General features: G+C 41.8%; 1 protein-coding gene across 1 annotated transcript in view; it reads right to left on the reverse strand.

Annotated features, from left to right (window-relative positions):
* LOC148040389 (uncharacterized) overlaps positions 1-11,935 on the reverse strand; it is a 51,992-nt gene extending 40,057 nt beyond the window's left edge. Inside the window, exon 1 of the mRNA XM_087699085.1 lies at positions 10,873-11,935. Coding sequence (XP_087555211.1) covers positions 10,873-11,712 — 840 coding nt within the window. The 5' untranslated portion in view covers positions 11,713-11,935. The remainder of the gene's footprint in view (positions 1-10,872) is intronic.
* Between the last annotated feature and the right edge of the window lie 11,053 nt (positions 11,936-22,988).

Consider the following 22,988-nt stretch of genomic DNA (forward strand, 5'->3'; position numbering starts at 1 on the left):
AACGCGAATGGTGGACATCCTGGCTGTAGGAGCAAAAGTCTCAAAGTAGTCCAAGCCTGCGCGCTGTGCAAAACCCTTGACAACAAGCCTAGCCTTATGCTTGTCCAAGGAGCCATCTACAAGATACTTGGTCTTAAAGACCCATTTCACACCTATCACCTTCCGTTTCGCGGGACGCGGAACAAGATCCCAAGTATGGTTTCGCTCGATGGAATCGAGCTCGGCCTGCATAGCCTGTCTCCAAATATCCTGTGCAAGAGCCTCCTCCATTGTGGAAGGCTCGGAATCCTGAAGAATCTGTGACATAAGAGCATAGTTCACACATAGTGAACTATCCCGCTGGGCCTGTAAACATGCTGATCGACGTGGACCTGTAGAAGAAGCAGGAAAGTGAGTAACACCTGAATCCTGCATGAGCCGGCGATACCATAAAGGAATCCTGAGAGACTCCTGCTGCTGTGAGGGGGACCGGGGGGTCTCCGGAACCTGCAAAGCACCCAAATCAGAGAGGGACTCCCCCTCACCGAGTGAAGGTAGATCCTCCGCATCAGAAGAAGGCTGTGTATCCCGTGAAGATCCCGAAGTGGAGATGGAAGAGCTCGTAGAAGACGGAGTCACATCCACCAAAGGGGAAAGGGAAGCCGAAGGAGGAGGAATAGGGGGGGTGCTAAGGGGTATCCTGGAAGGAAGTGAAGGTGGGGGGGTGGTCCATCGATGACAAAGTAACATCTGTAATGGAACCATCAATCGGATCCTCAGAGGCCGAAGCCTCATCAAAGATCACATCCCTGCTCACCTCAACCTTCCGCGTCGTCGGGTCATAGAGCCGATATCCCTTCGTGGTCGTACTATAACCCACGAAGATAAGCTTTCTCGACTTAGAGTCGAACTTCGTCTTCCTCTTCTTCTTGTCCACATGGACAAAAGCATCGCACCCAAAGATGCGAAAATGGGACACGGAAGGCTTCTTCCCAAAGAAAGCCTCATAGGGAGTCATGTCCTGTAAAGCCGAAGTCGAAGAGCGGTTGCGAATATGCACCGCTGTAGCCACCGCCTCACCCCAAAGGAAATGAGGAAGACTCCTATGCTCCAGCATAGATCGGGCCATCTCCACCATGGTCCGATTCGCATGCTCCACCACACCATTCTCTGATGGTATGTTCGGATGGGAATACTCCACCCGAATACCATGATCCCTGCAAAACTGAGAGAAAAGGTGAGAAGTGAACTCGCCACCGTGATCAGCTCGAATGCCATGAACCTTGGAAGTTGTTTGGGTCTCCACAAACACCTGCCACTCACAGAAACGGGAGTACGCCTCGCTCTTGTACTCCAAGAAATAAGGCCACACATAACGACTAAAGTCGTCCACAATCAGCATCAAATACCTGGCCTTCCCAAGGGAGGCCGTGCCCATAGGTCCGCAAAGGTCGGTGTGAACCAACTCAAGCGGAGAAGTAGCCCTCCTAGAAGCAACCTGAGGGTGAGGCTGCCTGTGCTGCTTGAGGCTGCCTGTGCTGCTTGCCCCTCAAGCAGCTAGGGCACAAAGTGTGAAGAGGAGGGAAATCAGGAAGTCCCTCCACCATCTTCCTCCTAGAAGCCCACCGAAGAGAATCGAGGTTCAAATGACCATACCGAGCATGCCAAAGCAGCCCAAGCTCATGGGAAGTCTGCGCAGCCAAGGCTGTGAGCGTATAAAGCCCACCCTCCTGTGTACTTGTCCAAAGAGCATCACCTGTAGAAGCATCCTCCACTGTGACTGCATCCTGTGTAAAAATGACTCGGGTACCTAGCCGAGTAAGGCCATGCACAGATAATGGGTTAAAACCCAAATCAGGAACATAGAGAACTTTGGCGGAGGAAGACCGCCTGTCAGAAAACATAGGTAAAGTCCCCACGCCTCGAACAGGGACTGTAGAATTGTCACCAATGGTGACGGTACCCCCTCTCGAACGAAGATCCTGAAGCCAATCCTGACGGAAGGTCATATGTGAAGATGCTCCACTGTCGACGAGCCAAGGCTTCTCCTGTGTGGTAGAAGCTAGGGCTGTATCCTCCTCAACAAAGACATGCACAAACGCAGATTCTGTTGTGGCTGGAGCCGCCTTCGAGTCCTTCTCCTTAGGCTTCAAATGGGGATACTTCTGCCAACACTTCTCCTCGGGATGAGTGCCCTTCCCACAATGGGAACACTTGGGCTTTTTCTCCTTCGCATCCTTCTTGTCCTCCTCCTTCTTGTCCTTGGCCTTCTCCTTCTTTTGTTTCTTCTTCTTGCCGCCACCTGTGCCGGCCGTAAATGCCTTGGTGGAGCCACTGGCTCCCACCTCTTTGAGTCGCTTGTCATGCTCCAAGACAAGCGGGGAAAGCTCCTCCCATAGGAGTGTCTCACGGGTCCTCGAAGTGATGAGGCTGGTATAGAAGATATCATAACGGGGTGATGGCAGCTGAGTCAACAGAATCATCGCCATATCCTCAGACGATATCAAACGACCAAGAGAGGCTAACTCGCCTCGCATATCCTCCATCTTCGTGATGTGCTCCTTCATGGAAGGAGAATCATCAAGACTGAGCATCCGCAACTTCTTCTCCAAGGAAATCTTATGGGCAAATGTCTTGTGCTGATACAAAGATGCAAGCTTCTTCCACACTTCTGCCGCGGTCTGTAACCTGTGAACATGTACAAAAACAGAATCATGGAGACTCATAAAAAGAAAGGAACGGGCTCGAGAGTTGAGCCTATCCCATAAGGCTACACGGTCCATAGAGGTGCCATCGGACGAATCCGCGGGGGGACGGTCGATTGGTAAAGAAACAAGCTCCCAAAGGTCAAATGTATCGAGGATGCAGGCCACCTTGCATGACCAGAGGGAGTAGTTGGAACCATCCAACTTATCTTCCTTCGGAAAGAAAGGGAGAATCGGCACCTGAATAGAGGGAATCAAGGAAGGCATCCGCACATCTGAAGCAGTCTTCACGGAAGAAACCTTCGCGGTAGATGGAACCCTCTGAGATGCATGGACTGAAGAAGGACGAGTGCGAGGAGGTTCTTCCCGACGTCGAACCTCATGATAATCCCGCCTCCGCTCAGAGGAATGATGAGAAAGAAGTTCATCCTCTGAGTCATCAAAGCCTGAAAACTGGTAAGACATCTTCCAATCTGCAAAATACCAAAGAAAGTTGTGCCGATGTCGAAATATGACCGGCAATGTGGTCACCAACCACCAAGACGCAGGCTGAGAATGCCTACAAACACCTGGATCTGCAAAACGCAAAGATAACTGATGACGATCACCAGAAAAGAGACCACCAGCACCAGGAAACAGCCAGGAAAGGAGTCGCCAGCAGGAAATGTGCCGCCTGGAGTGGAAGCGACCAGCAGAACAGCAAAACGCAGCCTGTAGATGAGTCGCCCAGCAGAAGGAGGGACAGCCTAGTGGAAAACGCAGGGTTGTTGCATCGCTGGATGACGTGGCAGCCTTTGTAGGACAGAAAACGCAGGCTGAAGAGCCTCCAGAAGAAGTCGCCTGGCAGTTGTTGATCAGATGGCAGCAGCAGTAAGGTATCTCACTCCTGAGGGTATGTCCTCCGTGCTCTCAATCAGGCGATGATACCATGTGAGAGTGCGCAACGGAAGAACACGAACACTGAGGAGAGGAGAGAGAAAGCAGGGAATGAAGGAAGAAAGTCTGCACTGACTGAGATGAATGCTGAATACACTGAAATAGACAGAGCAGTCCCTGCACGCAGCCCGGAGCGTCAGTGAGGGCACCAGAACAGACTGGAAGCAATGGCAGCACCAATGCCAGAGACGGAGATGACGGAGACAGTCCTGAACCTGCAGAATACAATGCTGGAATGATTGGGGGGGCTGCTATATATAGCCCCCAGGCCAGTAAACTGGCCGACCTGCCAAATCTGGCCGACCTGGCCAGATTTGGCCGACCAGCCAGATCTGGCCGACTTTGGCCAGATCTGGCCGACCTGCCCAGAAAACTGGGCCGACTGCACAATAACAGCCCAGTATGGGCTGTGTGACTCCCGCAGGCTGTGGACTGATGAAAACAGCCACTAAAGGACTGACAGAGCTCCTGTCTCCTGTCAGACTCTAACAGGAGCTCACAACCAGGAGATGACAGACTGAGAATGATAAAGAGCAGGCTAACAGTCTTTGCCTTCTCCAATGCAAAGGATCTTCAAAGCTCACTGAGCACCTTTGGCTCTGGTGCCATGTCAAGAAATGGCTGCCCAACCAAAGAGATAGGGTTTGCAAAGAGAAACACTATGTACGGCAAACACTAAGAAGAGAAGAGAAACTCATGTGAATGAATGAAATAATGAAGTAAATCTAATACAAGAATATCGTAGCACGGCTTTGTAGAAAATTGATCAAATGGCCAAGCATAATGCAATAGCTAATACTCAAATTCATAGAAGGTGGATAATTGAGGCTGTGAAATGACTTATTGGATAAAACTGAAATATCTTTGTTGCAATTTATTCACAAATAAAGTGACTTGATCATCTGTGACTTGGGTAAGCCAATGGTGGCAAATTCAGCAAACAATCGCTAATACTCAACTAACTTGAAAATCAAATCATCCCCCTCTATGATTTTGAACTCTTCAAGCTCATGGTCAAGGTTGATACGTCAAGTACGATTGCAAGTTGTATAGCAATCGACCACATGTGCCCAACACTCAAAAGGAAAGGTCAAAGTGTTGTAATTGGGATTGAAATTCAAGCATAAGACCTTGCATCAACTAGATGATAGCAATAGCATTTCTATTGTTCCAAGAGCAAACTACCTCGCATGAGAACCAAAAAAGGTTAGGTTGGGGTTCATGTGCTGCCTGAACAAGTTCCCACAAGCCTTGGGAATCCAACGCATGCCACATCAAATTAGACCAAGTGGTAACGTTAGACTTGTTAAAACAAGTCTTATCTGTAAATGCATGCTTGGTTGATGCAAATGGATGGATGGTTTAAGAAGAAATTGAGCTTTTCTTGCTCGGCCGACTGCTCCATGTGCCATTGTTGCCACATAAGCTCCATTTTTCAGCTGGATGTGAAGTCGATTCTCTACTTTAGATGGTAAGATATACATGTTGAAGAAGGCTCTCTTCGGGCTTAAGCAAGCTGAAACTAGCCTTCCTTCTTGGATAGAGTGGTAATTCCTTGATTAAGCACTTAATTACAACAATTAGCAAATTAATATAACTTGAAATACAGAAATTACCTTAATAATCTTGGACATTTTACACCCTGTTGGCCCCAAAACTGGCAACCCCTTTCAATATTTATTTAACCTGATAGCTAATGGAGTGAGTACAAGCTAAGATTCACAATCTCCTTTGTTGTTCTAAAAGCCCCTTGCTGTAGCAACAATCAGCAATCAATTCAAACCAATTGCCCTTTGATTCTCCACCCAGGACTTGCACAAATGGAACTACCACCTAGCCAATTGCTGCCCCAATTTAGAATGAGTGGGCTGGAATCTAAATTCCCTAACAGTTAAAAAATTTTCAGGTGCTGAATTCAATGTACAATGCCTCTACCAATTGGCACAGGTCCTAAGGTGGCTGTAAAACCCTAATCTCTACAGAAATTTAGGAATTACAGTAGAGATCTCTTTGCTATTCACCAAATTTGACTAAAATCTGATCCAAAAGGCCGAAAAACGCTGAGAATGACTGCGCAAAAGCTGGAGAAGGTGAGAGAATGCCAAAAGAGAGAGATTTTTGATTTTCACACAATAAAGGCCTGAAATCTGATTGCTGCCTGTACCAAACAACATTTAATGCTGTCGCCAGCTGCCCAAGAGGCCCCAAACTGTTGTCACCAGCCATTGTCGCTAGCTCCTATAAACTCCAAAATTGTTGTCACTTGCATCAGATGGATTGATTACTACTGCTCCAGCCTCCAAAAGGTCACCCATTGCAGGAAAATCAGATCAACAGCCTGTTCTCTCTCTTTTTCTTAGCCTCTGAATGAACTAATTTCCTCTCTCCAAACTCCAAAAAACGTTTTTCAATCTTGCATGGGCATTTGTGCCAAGTGGCAGCCTTCTAAACCCATTTTCCAGCATTATCCATCCATTTAATTAGTTTTCAGAATTAAATAATTCTAAAAATTAAATTCAGCCCTTCTAAGCCTGCCCAAAATTAAATGTGCCCATCCTTAATTAAATTGGCTAAGCCATTTGCAACTTGGAGTGGTCCCTAACCTCTATTGGCCCTTAGACCAGCATTAATTAATTAATTAATGCTAGTTCCTAGTGTTACCACTAATACTTATTGGCCAAACCACTGCCTTGGAGTCAAATTTGATTCCAACTAACCAACAAAACCTAGTCGGCATAACTTATCACAACTTTTGCCTTTGATACCCACTCCATCCTCGGGGTCCTAAGCCTATTACTACGGAATATCTGCCATACGCATCACATGTGCTTAAACAACCTTGCGCATTTAATTAATACCTTAATCAAATGTTATCAGCAAGATTAAAGTATCTCAAAATTTTACGTCCCCGTAACATAGGCTCCTCAAGCTTGGAATGAAAAGTTAGATACCTTTTTTCAAGAGAGCATGGAATATCGAAAATCGAATTCTAAATTCGTATGTCCATACCTCAACTGGTATACAAGCGGTCTTCATGCTATATGTGGATGATCTCATATTTATAGGTGACATGTCCAAATGGTCAAGTAAACAAAGGATGCCTTAAATGAAAAGTTTGAGAATGACCAACATGGGCCTTTAGCATTTTTTCTTAGGTCATGAAATATGGCGGACCAAGACCACATCCAAATGCCAAGTAGACAAAGGATGCCTTAGATTAGAAGTTTGAGATGACCAACATGGACCTCCTATATTTCTTCTTGGGTTATGAAACATGGTAGGCCAACAGGGGTATATCTATCTCCCACTAGCAGTCTGTGTAGCAACTCTTGACTGCCTTTGAGATGACCACATATCATTCCAAGGTTTGAACCCATGTAGATTCATTGGTTGTTGAAGCTTCTAGCTACTAGCAACTAATTGGATCCTTGATTCGGCTACTCAACATTTAGATCAATCTTTGTTTTCCAATTGGTTTGCTTATTGGGCCTATGAGTGAGCCCAAAAAAACTCATTGGCAAGCTTCTTTGAAGTTTCTTGGACTCCTCAAGGGAACTTCCAATCTTGGCATTTTCTATCTAGCAAGGACAGGAGACACCACCTTGTCTGCGGATGGACAAATTCCAATTGGGCTAATAATATTGGTCTTCGGCTTGACAACTAGCTTTTGCTCTCTTCTTGGTATCAATGCTATATCTTGGCATTTTCTATCTAGTAGGTATAGGAGACACCACCTTGGTGTTGCATGGATGGATAAAATTTTGATTGGGCTAGTGATCTTGATCTTGGGCAATCGACAATTGGCTTATGCTTTCTTCTTGGTGTTAGTACTATATCTTGGAGTAGCAAGCAACAACCAATATTAAATAGTGAATAGTGACATTATCTTCTACAAAGGCTGAGCACCAAGCAGCATCATCTACCACGTGAGACCATGTAGCTTTGGAAGTTGGGGGGGAGCTTGGCTACACTCAGAGTCATGCTACTACTCTTCTATGCAACAATGAGAATTGCACGGCCATTCCCCAAAACCCAATGTTCCATGTACATACAAAGCACATAGAGATCTAGTACCATAACATCTATGAGAAGATCTTAGATGGTATTGTCACTGTGGAGAACTACAAGATAGAAGACAACTTGGTTGATCTCTTCACCAAAGCTCTTCCTCAAGTTGTTCTATATCAACACTCCAGACCCCTGATCCTCATGCCGCGTCTAGGATCCATAAGGGGATATTATCAATCGCCCTCTAGGCAGGCACTCCTTAGCGGATATATCACTTCATGCATGAGTCTACACATGTCAGTGGGCTAGAGCACTATGATTTTATCCTGTGTATTTAGGCATTTTATTTTGCATGATTTTATGTGTATTGGCATTGATTGCAACTAATCGGCCAACATTAAATGATAGCCGACCTAACATATTTTTGGCATTTATTGTGCCCTATATTAGGCACTCCTCTTCAATCAATTGTATCATTTGCCATTCACCTCCTTCACATTCTAGTAGAGAGAGGAAGCAGGTGTTGGTGCCTTGACAACCAGTGACTCCCATTGGATCTATACTATCCCATATCTTGGTATATGGATTTCATTTCCCGGGCATCTCTTTGCTTATGAGTTCTTTGTACAATGTTCTTTTCTTTTGCAGTGTTTCTCTTTTCCTCTATCTGTTGTGTTCAGCAATCTATTACAACAAGTTTTCACTTTTCATCTATTGATTGGACCTGTTTCTGACTATTGTGACTAATTCACAGCCTAGGCGACCTTCCTCTGCTAATTCTCGGCCTCTTTTTCTACTCTTTTCTCAGTGTTTTGCAATTTGCCATCTGCGTTTACACTTTTTAAGGCTTTTCAAGGCCAAGGACCTGTTATTGACCCTTCACATCAGCATTTTGGTGTCTATTGGCTGAGGCGACCTGTTTTTCTGCAAGTCAACTGCATTTACTGCAGCTATTGTCTGCATTTTACCGATCAGTCAATTCATTTTGCTTGCTTGCTTCTGTGCACGGCTGGGCCACAATATTTCAGGCTGGCTTTGGCTGTGTTTGGTTTGTATTTTCATTTTGTGATGCACTATTCAGCTTTAGAGAGGGTCCATGTGCATCCGGTTGTCGTGTTCTCATCTCTACACTCTGGTTACTATTGATCTTTCACCTTGTGAGTCTATTTTTTTGGCATACTTTTCTCCTTGGAGATCCTTTGTCTTTCTTCCTCTTCTCTGTATCCCCCTCATCATGACTCCTCCAACATCTCCTCTTGATGGCCAACATATAGATATTCTCTACGCATCTATAAGTATTATGTTGGAGACTTGTTGTGTTCACCTTCACATTTCTATGAGGATGCTATCTCTTGGTGCTTTAGATGTTCCAGTTTCAAAGAGGAGTGCCATATAGCAAAAGAAGAAAAAGTCTCAATGCTATTATTGTGGCCAGAAGAGACACCTTCGGAAGGATTGTAGAACATCAGTAGCTTTATAGCAAGAGCAGGAGCGAACTGTGACAAAGGGTGATGACTGTCTCGCTGAGTCTTCCTCATCTCTAGGTCTAGGTTTAGGCTCCAACTATGTGGCCCCAACCATGGTTGCAAGAGCCTCCCTTCACGATTGCTAGTACAGGTGATGCAATCATCCCAATTACTAGTGCAGGTGAAAGGGTGGTGAGATGAGATTGGTCAACCTCATCTATACAAGTATACAGGTGCATAGGTTCCAAAGAGGGTTTTCCCTAATGCATCAACCCAAGCCTGGCAGGTCCAAATCCTAGAGCTCGGATTAACATCCAAGTTCATGATATTGGCTCCCAATCTGAGCTCACATGAGGGGACACTTTGGCGATCCGGCCAAAGGCAAGGAATCCATGGTCACACATGTTCAAAGGCATTTTGATGAGATGGTCTTGTATGCTGCTATGGGACATTGTTGACAGATATTGAGAGTTACTATGGTTCTTCTTTGTTTTCAAGGGCTGGTACAATCAACATTGATATCAAATACTCTCCAAGGCATCTTGATGGTGGGTTGGCCACTCACTACTTGGCTATCCATGGTTCATTTCTAGTATTTATTGTTGTATGGACTTTGGTAGATTCTTATCATTGTATCATTATATTGTACCAAATCACCCATGTCTTGAGAGAGGGTGTTAAAGGATATGTCAATTCATGTGTGAGTAGGTGAATGTCAATGGGCTAGTGCTTTAGGATTTTCCTGTGTATTTAGGCATTCTATTTTTCCTAATTTGATGTGTATTTGCACTTATTGCAGCCTTTAATGCTGGCCAACCTATCATATTCCTGGCATTTATTGTGCCCTATATTAGGCACTCCTCCTCCTCCTCAATCAGTTGTATCATCTGTCATTCACCTCCTTCATGTTCTGGTGTTGGTGCCTTGACAGCCAGTGACTCGCATTAGATTTGTACTATCTTGTATCTTGGTATATGGATTCCATTTCCCAAGCATCTCTTTGCTTTTGAGTTCTTTGTGCAGTGTTCTTTTCTTTTGCAATGTTTCTCTTTTCCTGTCTCTTGTGTTCAGCAGTCTATTACAGCAGTTTTCCACACTTCCATCACTGCATCCACTTCTGACAAGGCAGGCAGAGTAAGCAGGGCAGCATGGTCAGTTCCAAGCAGCACAGGCAGTGTGGGCAGGCAGGCAGACATATGTACTGGGCAACAGGCAGCTCCTGGGCAGTCACAGACCAGGGCATGTCAGACTGCCATGTGGCAGTCCGGCCAACCTCGGCCATTATTGCAGGCTGACTTGCACTTTTTCCTCCTCCCTTTCCGGCCTATAAATACACTGCCCCTATTTGGTGACACTTCATTCAGACTTAGTGAGTCTTGTACTTGAGAGCGTGAGGGAGCTGAGTGCATACATGCACAACCCCTTGTACTTTTCTGTACTGAGTTTATTCACTGTTCAGCATTTCTCTCTGTCTCTTCTCTCTCTCTCTCTCCTCTCTGTGTTCAATTCTCACAATCAGTCCATGAATCTGTTCCACAACGCTGCACTCTAACACGTTATCCCTAACTTTGTGTTCACTCCTTGCTACTAAAACTATACAACTGCCAGCCATTGCCAGAAAGTCTCCGATAAAGTCCTGTCACAACTAGAAGTTTCCTCGACTAGTCAAACTCTTAATCTAGTTTTCAAATAACTACTGATCGACCAAGTGGAAACTTGTATAAAATATGCAAAAATGACATGACAAGAAGACTCTTGACAGCAGCAGAGTAACGTACATGTGACTTGTTGCCTTGCTCCTTCACTTCATTTGCTGATCTGTCCTTTACTAGCTTGGCCATCTCACCGCTTAGAACTGCATCTTGCCCTGCGACACTTGTACGGACTTGCATCATCCATTCCTCCACACTTTTGCTACCTGCACTGCCTTCCATACCTGTACGTCTAGCTTCTTGCAGGAGGATATCTTCTTCACTTGATGAGCTTTGCCCAGTTCTATGATGCGTAGCTATATCAGGATTCTGGGGGAAAAGGCTGAGTGACCGTGAAGATTGAGTTCCTGGAGGTATGTGACGACCTATCTGAGCATCATTGCTGCTAGGAGGAACTTGATGTCGCTCCTGTCCATCAAAAGAACGGAGAAAGCTTGTTTCATGAGAGTTATTGCTCGCTCCGCTGTTAGATTGATGCTGCTGTCCATGAGATGTATAACGCGACCTTGAATGTTGAGCAGTTTGACTACCCGAGTCTTGAATGTGCAGCTGATCGAATCTTCCTGCAGAGAGATTGACCTCACGGGAATGGAACGATTCCCCATGGCTGGTGGGAGGGAGATGGAACTCGCTAGGATGCGGCACGTCTGAACCAAGCAAGTGCGGAAGCGGAGTCTCCTCTCCGGGATCCGGAAGATGATCAAATGCACGGGCTAAAGTTTCAAAGAAGGTACTCTTGACGGAAGGAAGGAGGGCACGCCGGCCATGATCAACGAGGTCGGAGGGGGTTCTCTCGCCGTGGCTTCGGCAGAGGCAGCCATGGCGAGGGGGGAGAGGGGGCAATCTCCTAAGGTTCTGGCTACCGTCAGGAACAGCCGGAAATGGAAGCTTCTTCCAAGCTATCATGGCGAGCAGGCGGTTGACATGGCTGAGCACGATAAGAAGGGGGTTAAGAAAGCTTCATGGCCTGTGAATCTGCATGGCGAATAAAGGCCTAGAGAAAGATTGAGAAGGCGCTTTCCAGCTGCGTCCGTATGTAGGTATACTGTTCATTAACAGATTACCGGCCCTCCTGAAATTCCTGTTGCTCCGCGGCCCCTCCCCCCCCCCGCCTTCTCTCTCTCTCTCTCTCTCTCTCTCTCTCTCTCTCTCTCTCTCTCTCTGCACTGGCTCTCTCTCGGGCACTGAGGGTGGGGGCCTACCAAGCCTACCCTTGATAATTCTTGTGGAATGATGATTGGTCACGCGCTCTATCAAGGCACTTATCGTCCAAGATCATTAGTTCTCCAAATTGGACCATATTCGATACGATCATTACCTCTCCAAATTTCCTAACTCGTCAACCCTTTTCCAATCTATATATATTTCTCACATTATAAGAAAATATCATTAGCTCTCAAGATTGCACCCTATTTGACATGAATATGGTCATAACAAGCATATCATTTAGCTACAATTCGAAACATATTAGGATAAGGGGGCAAATGGTGGAACACTATAGCAGTCCATGCACCATTAGCCACAGTTCGGAACATATTCAGCTAAGGGGGCAAATGGTGGAACACTTTAACTTTCCATACACCATTGGCCTCGTTAAAGTAAAAAAATGGACCAATGGTGTATAGGTAGGTGTGCCACCACTTGCATCATCATGTGGACAATGTACACAAGCGGTTTTGAGTAAACCACTCCTCATGCTGGTTTCACAAAAGTATATGTTTAGTTTTAAAGGCACAAGTAAGGATGGCCCTTCCCTAACACATGTCAATTTTCCTCAATTCAGGACTGGAGATCTACCAGTGGCAACATGTTGTTGTGTGAAAATTGATCTTTCTTTCGTCAATGGGAGAACAACCTTTGACTATGTTCTTACACTCTCTCCCCCTTGACAAATGCCCACATTCCTCTTGCCTCTCCTCCCATTTTCATTTCCTCTATGATCCTTCCGCTACCATTGTCACTCTACTCCAATTTCTTTATGGTCAACACAATGGTGGAAGGCTAGCTTTACTATAATTTCTACTAAAGAAAATAATGGAGAAAAGCTATATGTTGGACAAGTGGCTTAATTTGACAGAACCTCTAACATGCTAACATATTTTTTCAAAAATATGCTTGATCAAACGCACTTGATCCAAGTGGAGAGGGGATTTTATATGGCAAGGCTTGAACAACATGTGCTCAAATCACAGGCAAATGCTCTAAACAGTGAAAAAAAGATTGCATCAAGAATAGAGCTAAAGCATTGTAATGTGGAAAGTGGAGTTGAGCTCCTTATATTAGATAGTTGATTGAGGAAACAAGTTGGAAAGTTTATGTTGAATCACTTATTTCCCAAATAGTTGTGGATGATTGGCACAAGGAGGTGTGTGATGCTCTATAGAAATTGGCCTTCGAGCCTGCAAGGAGAGATGATACCATAATTTATCATGACAAGGAAGTGAAAATGTAGACATGAGCAATTGATGAATTGGAGATTGACTATTACATTAATGTCTATTCACTTAACTTTGATAAGTGACCAAACTTATATAAAAGAAATTGGAATCCATTTAGCACATGAAGTGAATTTTAAAAAAACAAACAAACAGACATAAGGATAGAATTGAGTGAGTTTCTCAATTCTATAGTAAATCAAGGCGAGGGGTTCATTACAATCCTTGATCTAGAGGAGGAGCTTGTAAGCCAACAATTCCAATGTGAAGTTGAGCTTGAAATTGTTTTAGAAGTTATAAGACAAAAAGACCGAGAGATAGCTAGCCTCTTCTATTTAGCACGTTGTCTTGCAATCAAAGTGTTCTTGATGCTAATGAAGCAAGCACATATGAAGGTGCCAGGTCGTAATTTGCAAGGACCAGCCTTGAGTCTTTCTTGGAGCTTAAAACTTACAAGCTTAAAAGGATCAAAACTAGTTGCTCAACATCAATTTCTAGCCATAAATTCAAGCTAGAAAATCCAATGAAGAGCTTATCTAACCAAGTAAATGAAATAAGACAACAATATTTCTTATATAGGAAGCCATCTTAGACATGCCCCTAGCTAAGCTAGAGGAGAGGACACCTCTTTGTGAGATCAGCATCGTTCAAACCTCGTAGGATACATGGACTTAGATGATTGGGTAATCACCAAGTCTACCTTGCAAAGAAACATCAAGGCCTCAACCCAAGAGGATCAACTTGAGAGCTTCTAAGATCTTCCTAAAAATAGCAATACTAAGGCAATCACTTCACGACCAATCAAAGATGAGAGTAAGTAACTCTAGGACCCATACACTACCATGTTGTTTCCCTAAAGCAATGTTAGCTCAATTTCTATTCTTCTACATAGAGGATCACACTCGCATAACTCTTATCCTAACAGCAACATGGAAAGCCACCAAGCCAATCAAGTCCACCCATCCATACGATAGGTCATTAGAACCTTCATCCACCCCTTTTTAATCTACCACACATCTTTTGAAATCTAAGTAGTCCCTGATAACACACTACAAAACATATACAATCAACTCCCTTAACTAGTCCATTAAATAGGGTTCATTGAGCATAAGCTAACAATGTACACAAAAATAGTTGCAAACAATCCTTTCAAAAAGTAGTTCCTACCTTTGGATAGCTTGTACAACTTGTCCCCTTGGGGGTAGGTATTCGATCACTAAATATCTCAACCCTTCTTAGGTTCCACCCTATCCTTATAAAGAATCAGGCCTTTCAATGCCCATACATTGGGCTTGCTAAGGATTTATTCTCCTTCTTAGGATTGGTCGCAAGGTATAGAGTAGAGTGCCCCTCAATTCCTATGTTGTCATAAGAGGGAACCTTCCTCCATGGAGACCCCGTGCCTCATGTATCAGTTAGTGCTTTCGGCAGATTTGACTCTTAATGAGAGAACCCCAACAAGAAACTTGGAGAGGTACATTACTAAATCATCCATGTCTAGCTAGAACACACAAACTCCAATAATAACTTTTTCAGTCAAATCAAACCAACCAAAAGTAGCAAAGCCAAGGTATCAAAAGATTCAATTCAAATCACTTTTTTATGCCTCAAGTCAATACACTTGTATAACTCCAATCACTGTACAACAATATACGCCCACAAGCACTAGGTGCTAATTAAAAGAATTGTCATGAAAAATAATTACATTTCTCAATTTAACCCCTTCTAAGGGCCTTGTAGTTGTTCACAAGTTATCTCTTTGATGAGGGTTCTATGCTTGGAATAAGGATTGAAAAATCCCTTGTGTAGCTTAAACAAGGTAGAAAAAGCAATTAGGTTCTAATAATCCAACTAAATTTGATTAAGTCTTAATTGAGAATATATCAGCCTTCCCCTTGCATTGCTTTAAGAATGTCCCTAAATACTCCATGTTATTCTTGCCATTCCTAGGGTCGTCTGTTAGCATCCCTAATGAGTGTTTGGAATATTTAGGTTTTGGTTTAATTACTGCTCTATTGATTTTCCTTGCTGGGGTAGGGTTACTAGGGTTGGTTTAAGCCCATGAGTTGTACCCTTGGTCATTCCTTTTTGCTTTCCAATATTGTAACAACCTTTCTAAATGAATATCATACATGAACTAAACAATTTCCTCTATTAGGATTTAGATATGTTGGTGATTATCTCCTAGGATTTCTAAGGTCAGTGGCCCTAAGACTTAACAAGGTATCCCTTAAGTAACATTAATAATTTACAATATTGTTTTGATAAAAGTATATATTTTCTCATATAGAACCTAACAAGATTTTTTGTTCCAACTTTCACTACTAAATGCCTATATTTGCTTTTCTTCAACTACTTATTGAGAGCATTGCACATTGATTTACTCTATGAATAATGCATAAGGGGGGCACCACAACCCATTGAGGGGAATGGGGTGGGGGATTTATATGGTTTTTTTTTTTTTTTTTGGTGGGGGGGGGGGGGGGGGGATGGGTTTACCAAGCTATGCAAGGAGAGGGGAAGGGGGCTATTGGTCAAATTGGTTCTTTGTTTGTTTGTTTTTTCTTACTTCTTTTTCCACCCCTTTCTGCTTAGGAGGTTCTCATGGGGAGGAGGCAAAAGGTGCTACATCCTCTCCTATTTAAAGAAATCAGGATGTCCTTATCTCAACGAGAGCTAGGGTATTCTAACTTGCCTTAGATTTATAAGATGTAGTTCTATTGTTCTATGAGATGTCCTCATCTAGATGAGAGCTATAGTATTCCAACTTACCTTAAATTTATGAGATGATGTTCTATTGGGCTCAACACTTGATTTGGCTATCTATAAGCATCCCCAATTTAAAACCTTAGATTCACTTAACCAACTCATTTTTTATTAGTCTTATCTTTATCATTCCCTTAATACAAAAAATCCCTTTCACCATTGTGAGTTTACTCAACTTTAATTCTCAATGAGCCATCTTGAAAATGGCATTGACTAAGTTTAGCATACTCAACACTTGATTTAGCTATCTATAAACACCCCCAATTCAAAACCTTAGATTCACTTAACCAACCCATTTTTGATTAGTCTTAACTTTATCATTCCCTTAATACAAGGTATCCATTTCACCATTGGGTGTTCCCTCTTGAAGATGGCATTGACTAAGTTTAGCATACTCAACACTTGATTTAGCTGTCTATAAACATCCCCACTTTAAAACCTTAGATTCACTTAACCAACTCATCTTTTATTAGTCTTACCTTTATCATTCCCTTAATACGAGATATCCATTTCACCATTGGGAGTTCCATCTTGAAAATGGCATTGACTAAGTTTAGCATACTCAACACTTGATTTAGCTATCTATAAACACCCCCAATTTAAAACCTTAGATTCACTTAACCAACTCATTTTCGATTAGTCTTATCTTTATAATTCCCTTAATACAAGATATCCATTTCACCATTGGGAGTTTACTCAACTTTAGTTCTCAATGAGCCCTCTTGAAAATGGCATTGACTAAGTTTAGTATACTCAACTAAAATCTAACAAATAAAAAAAGTTGAGACACTTACGCTCTAATATGACATGTGTCACATGCTTGCTCCTAAATAGGCTAGAGGATGCAACATTTAATAGTCACTCAGGCACCTTTTTGTAAGTAGCACTATTAGGATTCCATAAGTTACATGTATTTAGCTAGTTTCTCTAAGTCTTTACTGCAAAGAAATGTCAAGGTCTCAAACTAAAAGGATCAACCTAAGGCTACTATACCTGTAAAGTCTTCCTAAAAAGAGTGATCTAATGCCCATCTAAGATGATCATTTCATAACCAATCAAATATAAGAGTAGCTAACACTACACTTGGTTTGTGAAGAGTGGTAGTTGCTTCCATGACCTCAATGACTAGTACTCTGCCTCATTGTTGCCCTAAAATAGTGTTAGCTTGATCATGTCCTTCTACATAGATGGTCATACTCTTTTGACTCTCATCCTGACAATCTTTCCTTCTACACAGATGGTCACACTATGTCAACTCTCGACTCTCATCCTAACAACAATGTAGAAAGTTGCCCAAATAATTGGGTCTTTTGTAGTCCCATACATTAGCTCTTTCTTAATGCTGGTGATACTGAATTGGACAGATACTCCTTCAAAATTTCTCCTCCTTGAGTACTTGTAGTAGGATTTTGGGAAGCCTCCGTCATCACTACATAGACTAGTTAGGTTGATGCAGAGAGTCCTCTATTCTGATTCTGATTCAGAGCTCCTATTGAGACTAGTGGTTGTTGGTTCCAATTGGTAGGGTTCCACTATTGCTGTTGAGTTGCCATAGGGCAAACTGTTTGAGGCCACTATTGTTGTGATTGAACCATCATTTGAGGTATCCTTAGGATAGGGTCATCAACACCTCCATCCATCCACTTTCCACCCCAACATACCCAAAATCTTTAATCGTCCATGTAGTTCATGCAACCATATTGTGCAACATATACAGCTTGTTTTTGTAGTTAGCCCATTACATAGAGTTCATTGAACATAAGTTTAGGTATATAACTAAAGACAATTACAACAAATCCTTACAAAAATAGTTATTGAGAATAACTTCCTATAGCTTGTACAACTTGTCCCTTCAAGGACATGTATCTAATCATTAAATATCCCAATCCTTCTAAGGGTTCCACCTTGTCCTCGTCTAGAATCAAGCCTTTCAATACCCATACATTGGGCTATTGAAGAGTTTCTTCTCCATCTTGGGGATGTTGGCCATGGGGATTACCTATATGACCAAAGCCCCACTAGTTTCTATCTTTCCATAGTAGGGAACCCTCTTCCATATAGAGACCTTTGTCTCTTATATTAGTTACTATTGTAGGTAGATTTTACTATTGGTGAGAGACCCTCAATGAGGACCTCGGGGAAGTATATCACCAAATGATCTGTGTCCGTTTAGAGCACATAGGTTGCAATAGTAACTTTTTCAATAATAATAAATCAAACCAAAATAACCAAGCCAAGGTACCGCATTAGTTATTTAAATGCATTTTTTCCAATTCAACATAATAATAACATATAATTCCAATCATGACACAACAATGTGCTCACAGTACTAATTAAAATAATGCCAAGGAAAATAGTAACATTTCTCACTTTAACCCCTTCCAAGGGTCTTGAAGTAGCTCCTAAGGCATCCCTGTTACGAGGGTTCTATGCTTTGATTAAGGATTGAATAAGCCCTTATGTAGCTCAATTAAGCTAGAAAGCAGTTAAGTCCTAATAACCCAACCAATTTAGTTAAGCCTTCATAGGAATCCATTAACATATACTCCCCTTTATGTTGTTTAAGAACTCTTTAAGTATTCATATCCTTGCATACTCCATGCTATTCTTATCCTTCTAAGGGATTCCTAGTCTTGTCTCTTAGCAACCCTAATGCAGCCCTTGTTGGACTATGTTAACACTAATCCTAAAGTAGGAATCAACTATGTACCTTACGGTTTAGGTTTCCTTGCTAAATCATAAAAACCTTGTTGCTTATTGATTATCTCTTATTTCAATTTCATTGTAAGTCACTTTGATTTGTTATTAGGCTTGGTGGTAATTGGATCCCTATCTTGGATTCTGGATAGTTTCTAGAATCTTTAGGTAACAAGGCTTTGCTTGATTTTCCTTGTTAGGGTTACTAGGTTGGTTTAAGCTTGTGTATTATCATTGGTCTCCTCCTAACATTCCTTTTTACTTTCCAATACTTGTGTGACCTTTCTAACCAAATGTCTTCTCATAGCACCATTTCCCTAGGTAACCTATGTACATAGTTATACATCCTCCTATGCTAGGGTTAGGAGATATTGGCGCCTATCTCCTAAGATCTCTAGGATATCCCTTGATGAGGGTTAATCTTATGTACTATCATCTTGAAAAAAGTATCTATTTGTTCACCATGGAGCCTAACAATATTTTTTTGTTGCACCTTTTGCTATTGAACATCTCTATAAGTGTTTCTTCAACTAATTATTAAGAGCATTACATATTAGTTTACTATATTAAAATTTCATATTCTAGTCTTCCTTATCCTATGCTTTAGGATTTGAATTTCAATGACAAATGTAGCCATTAATTGAGCTATATATGTCATATTTGGAATTTACAATTAGCTTATAGGAGTGAATGTGTTCCACTTGGGTTCTTGAAGGGCCAATCACAATCGAGTAAGTGGAAGTGGATCTGGCTTGGGAGTTGATGTTTACTTCTTCAATATCATCTTCATTGTTTTTTGTTGCCTTCAACCCCAAGACTCACCTTTACAGCTTTCAAGGATATTTGGAGCTTTCTATGGTGATGGGGAATAGAGTAGATGCCTATGTAACTAAATGTTAACGATAAGAATTGTTAAATATAAGGGAGGAGGAAATAATGATGAATATTGTCAAGGTGAGACAATGGCAAAGGAAGTGATGTTGGCCGCCCACAATAGGTTGGCATTGACATAGGGCCTTAAACTTTGAGTGGTGAATGGTGTCAACGACAATGATAATGATGATGAGATTGGCAGGTGGAAGAGCAACATGGGGTGGGTGGGTTGTGACCATCTAGCCTTAACTCCCTCTGCCTCCCTCCCCTCCTCTCTCTCTCTCTCTCTCTCTCTCTCTCTCTCTCTCTCTCTCTCTCTCTCTCTCTCTCTCTCTCTCTCTCTCTCTCTCTCTCTCTCTCTCTCTCTCTCTCTCTCTCTCTCTCTCTCTTTGTGCTTGGCAAGGGGACTTCTCACCAATATCATTTAGCCTTGTTTTGTGGTTTATTAGTGTGTGATGCTTCTATGGAAATCGCTTGTGTTAGTAGCCATATGTATTGAACAGTTGTAATGCATTCATGCTCACATGCAGTACAATAATCACATTGATAGAAAAAAGATTTGACAAGTGGCAATCACACCTAAAGGAAGATAAGTCGATAATGCCTGGACAAATATGAGATGCATGAATTTGCTAGTTGATACCTAACCAAAATTTCATAATTAATACAAAAAAGGTGTTGTACAAGCATTGGCATCTAGAGATAAGATCACAACTATACTATTGTAGGATGTGAAAGGGAGATTACAATATAAGGGAAATAGCAAATGGTAGATGCTCATTGTAATCAATACTATAGTTGCTACTGAGAAAGAAAATTTGCATGGAACGTTGGACATCGGGTGGCATCTTGGACCTAAGCTTGCCATGTCTTCTCTAGATGCACCATTCATACCAATTGATGGTTAGTGCTATCGACACACTACAACAAGCAAAATTGCATGAAATGTTGGACATTGGGTGGCATGTTAGACCTAAGCTATTATGTGTTCTCTAGATGCACCATTCATGTCATTCTATGGCTAGGGCTATCAATATGCAAGCTCAAAGGATGATTATAGAGCCTCTTGCACCCTCTTTTATGATTACTAGAAGCCATGCATCCATTGTTTGCTATTCACCTTTCCATGCCCTTCTTGTGACCTTTGCATGTTGTTATGCTTCTCTTTGATGTTTTTGTGCCTCTTACACTCTCTCTCCAACCTTTTCTCCTCCTTAGCTTGGCAATTTCATCCTTTTTTGCATATTTGGCCTTAATGTTCTCGATGTATTAGTCAAATGTTAAAATTGACTATTGTTATAGTATGCAAATGCCTCCCTAGACATGTGACAAACTAAAACTTGTACCAAAGGCAATAAAAATACATCCAATTTATTAGCGGTCTTATTAGAAGTACTTGATAATCTTGGTTAAATTGACTCACCATGATCCAATGCTTTTTCAATCCCCAAGGATGTACCTCTATAACCTAACCTTCTACATGTTCCTCTAATGGGTGCTAGGAATTTGTGATGCAATCTCTCCTAATATCCCTTTGCAATTTCTAACAACATCCATGTGTTCAAGTGGCATCCCATCAAATTGTACATCTCTTGGATTAAGAGGCCATATCCTAGTTTTCCTAAAACTAGCCATGATGTTGCCCTCTATGCATGAAAGCTAGAAAGGCCTAGCTCTACAATGAAACCTAAGTCTCTTTTACTTGCTTGAGTGCCTCTTACTCTACACTAGGAAATTGCCCTTTCGTTACAAAAATGAGTTTTAATGACCTAAACATAGTCACATCCAAAGGTTAAAGATGATGAGAAGTGTGTGTTGGTAGTGTAATGATATCAGTTTCCCATAAACTTGCCTTCTCAACAACCGAAATAGAAACATGATTGCCATGGCCATCAAATAATTCGCAAGTGCCTATTGGCAAAGCGTAAAGGCTTGCCAACAAAATTATGGAAATGGTAAAAAATGAACGAATGAACTCCCTAGTTATCCATGCTTTTTCACATGGCCATGGAAATGCCATCCTCAGAATCTTGGATATAGTTGCCACCAACCCTTTGTCCTTTGAAGATGTAGTATTTAGGAATGGTGTTACAATAAACATTAACATATCATAGAATTATCACATACATCTTCTTCCTTCTCATGCAAGCACTTTCATTACTTTACTCCAGTGCCTTGGAATTCCATCTTAACTGCATTCTAGATGTTGCTTGGGGGATAGTTGTGTTATTCATATAGTTTCTTCAATTTGTCATGGAAGTTCCTCACAATATTTGACCAAAAATTAATGGCCCTAGATTGCCCCAAGATTTCACATATTCAAAACAACAATTTCAAATATTGCCTATGAGAGGGGCTGTTGTTGAGTTTATTAGGAGCAAGATTTCTTACAATAATGGCTTGCAAAGTAATATTGTACCAACAACCTTCCAATGTGACAGGTAGGAGATCTTTGAAACCCACATTATTGATTTCATCAACCAATGTGTTTTTAAATGATTTTAGCGTGTTTGGTTGGATAATTCTTCATCTTTGATAAAGAGTTTCTTTTCGTCAATGGAGGTATGCTTTTGGGACATGTCATTTGCCAATATGATATTGCTCAATGTATTTGTATAAATCCATGGAAGCTATTTGCATTATGCAAGTGGAAGTTCCTCCATCTCTAATATTTGTCCTCCAGTTCATGAGGGAAAGTTTGGCAGCATGGCTAACATTAATGCCTATCAGCATGCATGGCTATTTCCCTCAACTAGATAGCACATGTTTCTAAATTAGAATTTCAATGGGATGTCGAGCATGACTTAACCTTTTGGCAACTCTAACTGATGCTTTCCAAAGCTCCCATCTTCAATCCTCCTAATTGGAATGAATAATCTCATGTGCTTATGGATGCTTTGGACATCACCATTGGGAATGTGTTCATACACATGAGGATTCCAAGAGTTGACTGATGCTTTCCAAAGCTCCCATCTTCAATCCTCATAATTGGAATAAATAATTTCATGTGTTTATGGATGCTTCAGACATCACCATTGGGAGTGTCTTCATACATGAGGATTCTAGGGTTTGTTTTTTCCCATCTACTATGCTAGATGCGACAATTGTCCTTTGCATTAAAAAATTACTCTATCATTGAACATGAACTTTTTGGGATGGCACATTTAGTTTTTTTTTTAAAGTTCCAACATAACTTGATTGGCATTCTTTCATCTCCCACAATAGATCATTTCATCCTAGTTTATTTGGTAAATCAATAGAATGTAGAAGGGTAGTTGGCTTGGAGGATTTTTCTTTTATAGGAAATTGAATTTTGGGCGATGCAATGGCTAGGAGTGCAACATATAGTCATCATTCTCTTTCTCAACAACTAGATAATAATGCAGAAGCTTAACCTAGGGTGGATGCTGA

Source organism: Lygodium microphyllum, chromosome 2 (assembly GCF_053477565.2).
Source record: "Lygodium microphyllum isolate KBCC chromosome 2, Lygodium_microphyllum_v1.1.10, whole genome shotgun sequence".
In the NCBI taxonomy this organism is placed as follows: Eukaryota; Viridiplantae; Streptophyta; class Polypodiopsida; order Schizaeales; family Lygodiaceae; genus Lygodium; species Lygodium microphyllum.